Here is a 7972-nt window from a genome sequence, read left to right on the forward strand (position 1 = left end):
CACCACTGTCTCCTCCGGTACAATTTACAGCCTCCCCAAATGGTGAGCTCCTGGGCCCCACCAGTCCTCTGTGAAAGTCTGCCCTCATGTGGATACCCCCTCCCCACCTGCAGTGTCACAGACTCAGAGCAGTCCATCAAATACACCGTGCTCCCTCACCTCTATCTTGCTTATCAGGCTACCCCTTCTACCTGCAAGGTCCTTCTTTTGTGCACCTGATAGGCTCCTATTTTCCCTCTTTGTGAGGGAGAGCTCTTGTATCGTTCTCTCCAGGAAACATCTGAAACAGCACAGTGCATTGATGCTGTTGTCAGCTGCCCCACATCAGACTGGCTCCTGGGGATCCTGTGCACGACAGCCTGAACTGCTGTACAGAGCCATGTCCTCTCCATAATCAACTATAGATGGATTGCTATGTGCCTCAGGGCTCCCTCTGGCTGATGCTGGAAGCTGATCAGCAGGTCTTCCGTCCTTGTCCATCTTAGTCTGGAAGTGCCACTAAAATCTTCTTATGATATAGCAACATGCAAATTTCCACTGACAGACATATGGACCGTAGCTACAGTGCAGGAGATGAGAATTCCTCTGCTGCCTCCCAGCACAGCACATGGTTCTGCACAAAAAAGCAGTAAATGCCACCTGCTGATGTTCCTCTTGTTTCTCTTTATTCTCTGGCTCTCCTTGGTCCTGTATGTGCAGATGGCTCTCTGAGATTCCCTCCATAACATCCTTCTAAGTTCATATTTACATCTGTCTGATTGTTTCTCTCTCCCAGAATACTCTATGAAGGCTGAGGGCAGTGAATGTGACTTTTATCTCCTGGTTTCCAGGACTCAACATACACCTAGGAATCTGAAGCCAAGCATTCTTAGACTGACAGTGACAGTTGACTGACTTATTTTATACACAATTTTGATGGGCAGGTTTTTTAAATATAAAGTATGAACAAAGATACCAGAGGCGGCCATTACTGACAACAAGGAATGACAACTGTAAGTAAAGGAGGAGAGGAAAATTATACTCAGCTTTGTTGTTGGTGTGTAGCTGGAACCAACCCATAGCTGATCCTCCAGCAGGTTTTCAGGTGCAGTTAATTGCATGGGAGGAGATTATCCATCATTTTCTGATGGATTTGAACAGCATGCTTTTGGGACTGCAGTGCAGCTTCTTACCACTAGGCCATCAGAGCTCTCTTACATTCAGCAGAAAGAGTAATGTATAAAGCACAAACTTGGGGGCAAAGGTTTGAGGCAAAGAGCTGCTTCTAGATCAGCAGTCACTGAAGTTGATAATGTACTGTGAGCTCAGGGGTATGTTAGTATTTACGTTCCTGGCTATAAATTATAAAAAAATTAAAATCCAATCTCCTGGTGCAGTGGGAAAGTGCTGGGCAGGGGTCAAAATCCAAAGTCCTTTTCTGGGGTTCTCCAGCAACCCGCTGGAGAGACTTGACCAAGTCAGCATCCCTCTTGGAGCCTCTGCTTTCTCATGTGTTAATAAATAAGACAATTGAACTAGGCATTTATTCCCAGTGTAAGCATTTCTAGGTTTGGAAATGTTGAAAGCATCACAAAACATAATCACATTTTAATAACATTCCACTCACAAGCATTCAAATGGCAAATGAATGATAGTTTGTGAATCTCAAAGATTCAGCTAATGGTATTCTGGAAAATCAGTTGTACAGAATGATCCTCATCCTAAAGATGCTACTAATACTCAACACTTCCTCCACTCCCCCACACCGCATCCATGGGAAATGACACAGGGCTCACAGCCCTGGACGTGGTTTGGGGCTGGGTACTTACCAAAAACAGGTGCCGGGGGCGTCTGTTTTTTCTTGTGACTTTCATCAGCGTCCCTTCCTTCAGAAACTCCTGTGGGAAGAGAAGTGAATTTGCTGACCAGGCTGCCTCTCTAAGCTGTCCCTATGAAATGGGACAAACATTTCTCCCTGGCTACCAGGGACATGGGGAGTGAGGCCTGAATAAAGAACTTAAATTATAATACACAGCAAGCAGAGACCAGCTTATGGGTGAATTTTCAGCTTAAATCCCTCTCTGTGTGTGACAGCAGACCATGAAGGCAGTGGGCATTCTGGGCTTCCCGGAGCACTTTTTCAACATCTTGTACCACGTCCCAGATGCTGCTCTACCTATGTTGTTGTTGTTAGGTGCCACTGGGTCATCTATAACTCACAGTGACCCTATGAAGAGCTTATCAGAACTCTGCTCCAGTGCCATTCTCACCACCTCTGTCATGCTCAAGCCCACTGTTAAGAGTCATTGCGTCAGTCCGTCTTGTTCAGGGTCTTCCTCTCATTCTCTCACACTCCACAATTGTCAGCATGATGTCTTTTCGAAAGGACAAGCCCCTCAAGACAATCTGATCAAAGTATGTGAGAGGAACTTTCACATCTTTGCTTCTAAAGAGCACTCTGGTTACACTTCCTCCCAGACAGGCTTGCTCGTTGTTCTGACAGTTAATGGGCTATCAGAACTCTTAATACCAAAATCCAGAGACACCAATTCTTCTAACCTGAAGAGTTATCCAAACAATGAGTCTCTCCCTGGTTTACCACTATAAGGAGAGGAGACACAGAGAACAGAGCCTCTTAAGGTCAATGAAAGAGCTGAAGACCAAACAGTTGGTAAACCTTAGTTATGGAGGATACAAATGGGCAAGTAACATTTACTGACTTGAGAATCTAGGCCAGAAAGTACTTATTGTTATGGGCCCTCAAATAGACATGCCCTTGTTGTTGTTGTGGACCAGAGAGTCTGAACCGACCCATAGCAGACCCTCCAGTGGGCATTCAGAGGTCGTTAATCGCACAGAAAGAGATGGTCCATGCTTCTTCTGTAGAGGAACTGGTGGCCTCGAACTGCGTGCCTTCAAAATTGTACTTCTTGCCACTAGGTTACCAGAGCTGAATGTCCTTAGAGTCTGATAATTTTGTATAGTCTCCTGAGCACAACTGTTAATTCTTTTTTATCTCATCCTCCATGGGCTTCAGAGCACATAACGAACATGTTTTTGACAATTTATTAAGTTTTGTTTTTCCATCTGGAAACTAACCCAACTCACTGCAACGCAAATGAATTCTGTCTCAGCCAACCTTCCAAGCTAAACTCAGAGCTAAGATTTCCTCTTTCTCCCACAAGGAAAGGTCGATGTGAACCGCTGGCCTTTTGATTAGCAGTGCCAACATGCTTCTACTGTGCCACTAGAACCTCTTAACTGGAAGCTTAAAAGTAGGTAAATTTGTCTCTTGGAGAATAATTGTTTTTCAGAGGTAGATTTTTTAAAAATGGATTTTTCACTAACCCTAGGGAGCACTGAAACCACGTGGCATGCCTGGGAGCATATGCCTGTGTGGAAAACTCCAGCAGGGCCCAAGGGTCTGGGCTAGGCCAGTGAGCCAGCGCCCTTCCCTCCCTCCTTCCACCCACGCATAAACAGCACCTGCAGCCAGAACCGTCTGGGACCAGCCCTGTTGAACAATGGGCTTATCAGCGCCTCACCAGCTTGCCAGCTAGTCCACCCTCTGCCCCTGCCCATGGCAGTGGCCGTACTCACCCTTCCTGGCTGGAGGAGATCCCCTTGGCCCTGGACGCTGTGCTCGATGTGGACCAGCTTCTGCAGATTTTCCTGAAAGCAGGGGCAGAGAGAGAGAGAGAGAGTGAGATAGTCAGACCCACAGGCTTACCACCTCTGTAAATAGTGGTCATACGTCTGCTTCAGAGGAAGAAAGTGAAGCCCAGAAAGGACTTTCCCCAAATCTCACCTCTAGGCATCAGTACAGCTGGGACTTATTTTTCTTTATTTTTATTATCATTTGAAGACAAATTCACAAAGCAAGTTGGTTTTCTATTCAACCATTCGTACATATTTTGTTTTACATTAATTTTAACAGCCATGATGTCACTGCCCTCTTCCTGCTTCATTTCTGCGAATCTCACTTCCATTAGTCTGTCCATCCTATCTCTTCCTGCTTTCTGAGCCTTATCCATGGGCAAATGCTGTCTTTCTGGTATGATGTGGTTTATTATTCTTAGGAGTATTTCCGTGGTGTTCATGCTCACTTTACAGGCTTGTCTACTGTTTGGCTGAAGGTTGAATCACAGGGGTGAGAGTTCTGTTCCAGGTATGAAGAAGGATGAAAGGACAGTCTTGGAGTTTATTCCAGTCTCTAAGGACTGGGCTGGGTTCTGTGGGATGCCAAGCTGCAAGCCTGTGCCAACCCAGGTCCTGACACTGTCACCTTTCTGTGTGCTCTGGGCTGGCCATTTGGCCCCTACTGTATGCATGTGTTCCTCATGAGTATCAGAGCATAATCTGTGCTGACAGAGGCCTACGGCCAGACTTGCTGCTCCTGGCCTCCACCCTAGGATGGAGTCTTGGAGACAGAGTAATCAACACAACACACATCATATCCTTTCTGGAGGAAGCTGTCCTGTGCCTCTTATACCTGATAATTAGGTAAGTAAGCGTCCCTTATTGGGCTCCTTGAATATGTAATGTGGCAAGCCTCCCTCTCTTACAAGGCACATGAAGTATCTGTGACATGGCACTACTCTGCACGGCATTCCATGACCCTAAAACGAAACTATTATAACCATATGCTGAGCAGCTATGGGTCAAATAGTGCCTTTATTTGTTTTTGTTAGGTACTGCCGAGTCAAGTATGACTGGATACTCTCTACACCTTGTAAGATCCCATAGGACAGGGGATCCTTGAACCTCAAGCAGGATCAGGCTCTAATATCAGCTAATAAGGTAAAAACTGTGTGTAGAAAAATTACCTTGAAAATTCCCACATGTTGTCCATGAGCATAAAATGCCACACATTAAAATACATATACTAGTTCTGCTTCCACTAATGAGCTGAAAAGTTGCAAGAGAAAGGTGCTTTCAGACTAACAATGAGAGAAAAAAAGGCAGAAAACCCAGAGAATCATGATTTTCTCAGCCTACCAGAGAGCTGAGGTTACCAGGCAACCAAGTGAACAGGATTCCAGAGACTGACAAAACCCTGCAAGGAGCTACCAGCATAAATGGTCACACTATTGCTAATACACAGGAGGAAGAGTCCCTTCGCATAAGAGAAGGTGAGAAGGAAGCAGCTAAAATGTTAATGAATTTGTGAAGGTCAAGTGTTGGCTGATGTGATGCTCGGAACTTGAGGGAGCCCCAGACAAGAGGGACATCTGTATTCATTTGCAAGCTCTTTTCCATGGGTCTCTCCCCAGTGCTTATAGGAAGATGAAGGGCAAGGGGCCAGAAATAGCCCTCCTTGTTGATGTAGATATAGGCGTTGCACTAGGGGTTGGTACAAAATCCCAGTCACTTTCCCAAATGCCCTCTCCCACATAAAGCAAGAAAGCACCAGCCACTGGGGAAGTTCAGGAAATGTTCTACCCTTAGAGCTCAAGCAAAGACTTCTTGCTTCTAAAGGTAGAGGAAAAGTTCTTCACCCTCAGGAGAGAGAGGAAATCCCTTGGGCCCACCACAAAACAGAATCTGACCCGTTACAGCTGGGGGAGGGGCAGAAAAGATCCAAGATGGGCACAGAGCAGTGCTCCAGGACTGTGGCATAGCACCAAACAATGAGAAAATGAAAAGATGGCTGTGTGGGCCTCTCAGCTGGATACTGGACATTTGTATGCAGTGGTTTAGGAATGTGAGAGTTCAGGCTTATGATATTCACGTATTGATGGCTCCCCTCGTTCAGAGCTGTCCTGTCAATAGAAGTCTCTCTTCTTGCATCCCATTGCTTTGAGCCAATTCCAACTCAAAGTAACCCTCCAGGGCAGAGGACAGCTGAGCCATATGATTTCTAAGGGTGTAATATTTACCGAAGCAGACAGCCTCATCTTTCATCCGTGAAGTGACCAGTGACATCAAGGCATCTCAGAGTCCTGAGCCTTTGCACTTACGGTAACTCAAATCTAGAATGGCTACCACTAAGTCTACCAGCAGAAACAAGAAACAGCGGCCCACCTCTAGGAGAAGTAAGAACACAGATAGCGAGCCCTTCTATAATAGAGACTATGCTGAGGATGGAGAAACAAGAAAATTCTCCTCAGCATCACAGGCTCAACCAAAACCTGCAAGCTTTCTCCTACATGCTCAAAAAACTGGATGTAGTGCACGGACGGTAACAATAAAACCTGAATTCAGCCCAACTACTACTAGATTAAGATTAACTTAAGTCATTGTATGAATAGAATAATTTCTAGGTATAAATACTATTGTTTCCACCATTCTTTTATACGATAATGTCTATTGTTGTTGTTATTATGTGTCGTCGAGTCGCTTGCAACTCATAGCGATCCTATGTACAACGGCCCTAAACCCTGCTCTATCCTGTGCCAATCATACTGTCTCTGACACACCCATCCCAATTACCTCAGTCACTGAATCAATTCCTCATAGAGGGTCTTCCCCTCTTGCTCCATCCCTCCACGCTCCCAAGCATGATGTCCCTCTCCAAGGACCTGTCCCTCCTTACAACATGTCCAAAGTATATCACATGAAGCTCCAGAATCCTTGCCTCCAAGGAGCAGCCTGGTTTAACCCTCTCCAGGCTCAATCTGTTTATTTTCTTGGCAGTCCATGGTACATTCAATACTCTTCTCCAGCACCACAACTCAAAGGCATCAATTCTCCTTCTATTCTCCCTAGTCGTTGTCCAACTCTCTGATGCATAACAAGTGACTGCAAAGACCATAGCCTGTATCAGACACACCTTAGTCTCCAGAGTGACACCATTGCTCTTCAGGACCCTGGAGAGGTCCCTAACAGCAGACTTTCCCATGGCAATGCATGTAATGTCTATTATGCAACAGAAATCTACTGGAAACACAAAAACAGCAAGCAAAAAAAAAAAACCTTCCCCAAAACAAACTCATTGTCAAGAGAGAAACCATTCAACACAACCATAATTAACACAGATAATGGTAGAATCTTCGGATAGAGACTTAAAAAAATAAGTATGAGTAACATTTTAAAGGATCTAGTAGGAAAGGTGAACAACATGTATAAAGAGATGGAGAGCTTCAAAAGAAATGGACACTATGAAAGCGTCAAATGGAAATGCTATAAATAAAAAAGAACATGGATATTTTTGATATTATGTTTAACAGGCTTAGAAGCAACCTGAACACAGCTGAGGAAATAATCAGTACATATGAATAGAGAGACCTATAGAGAATAAAGATCAGAGCATCCAAGAACAGTAGAACAATATAAAATAATGAAACATGTATGTAGCGGAAGTAGGAAGTCACGTGGCAGGAAGGGGAGAAGGAAGAATGGGGCACAGATCCAAGAAGCTTGAGAATTACATTAGAAGAAACAAAATCTCCTTTCTCCTTCCTCTCCCCACTTAGATATATCATGGTAAAAGTACTTAAAATCAACTATTAAAGAGAATATCTTTAAGGCAGTCAGAAAAAGAATGCATTACATAAAGAAAGATAATAATGTCTTTGTTTTGTTGTTGTTGTTGTTGTTATGTGCCGTTGAGTCGCCTACGACTCATAGCAACCCTATGTACAACAGCCCTAAACTCCGCTATGTCCTGTGCCAATCGCACCGTCTCTGACACTCACATCCCAATTATTCCAGTCACTGAATCAATCCACCTCATAGAGGACCTTCCTCTCCTGCGCTGTCCCTCCACCCTCCCAAGCATGATGTCCTTCTCCAAGGACTGGTCTCTACTCACAACATGTCCAAAGTATGTTAGACGGAGCCTCAGAATCCTTGCCTCCAAGGAGCCACCAGGTTTAACCCTCCCCAGGACAAATCTGTTTGTTTTCCTAGCAGTCCATGGTATTCTCCAGCACCACAGCTCAAAGGCATCATTTCTCCTTCTATCCTCCTTGGTCATTGTCCAACTCTCTGATGCATAACAAATGATTGGGAAGACCAAAGCCTGTATCAGACGCACCTTAGTCTCCAGAGA

General features: G+C 44.8%; 1 protein-coding gene across 1 annotated transcript in view; it reads right to left on the bottom strand.

Moving 5' to 3' along the window:
* Positions 1 to 7972, bottom strand: part of FGD5 (FYVE, RhoGEF and PH domain containing 5) — a 233993-nt gene that overhangs the window by 40451 nt on the left and 185570 nt on the right. The window contains exons 10-11 of the mRNA XM_006901054.1: positions 3580 to 3651; positions 1809 to 1877 (exon numbers count right to left, since the gene is read on the bottom strand). Of these exons, the coding sequence (XP_006901116.1) occupies positions 1809 to 1877; positions 3580 to 3651 (141 nt within the window). The remainder of the gene's footprint in view (positions 1 to 1808; positions 1878 to 3579; positions 3652 to 7972) is intronic.

This window comes from Elephantulus edwardii, unplaced genomic scaffold (genome assembly GCF_000299155.1).
Source record: "Elephantulus edwardii isolate Elephantulus edwardi_28Jun2011 unplaced genomic scaffold, EleEdw1.0 scaffold00306, whole genome shotgun sequence".
Classification (NCBI taxonomy): domain Eukaryota; kingdom Metazoa; phylum Chordata; class Mammalia; order Macroscelidea; family Macroscelididae; genus Elephantulus; species Elephantulus edwardii.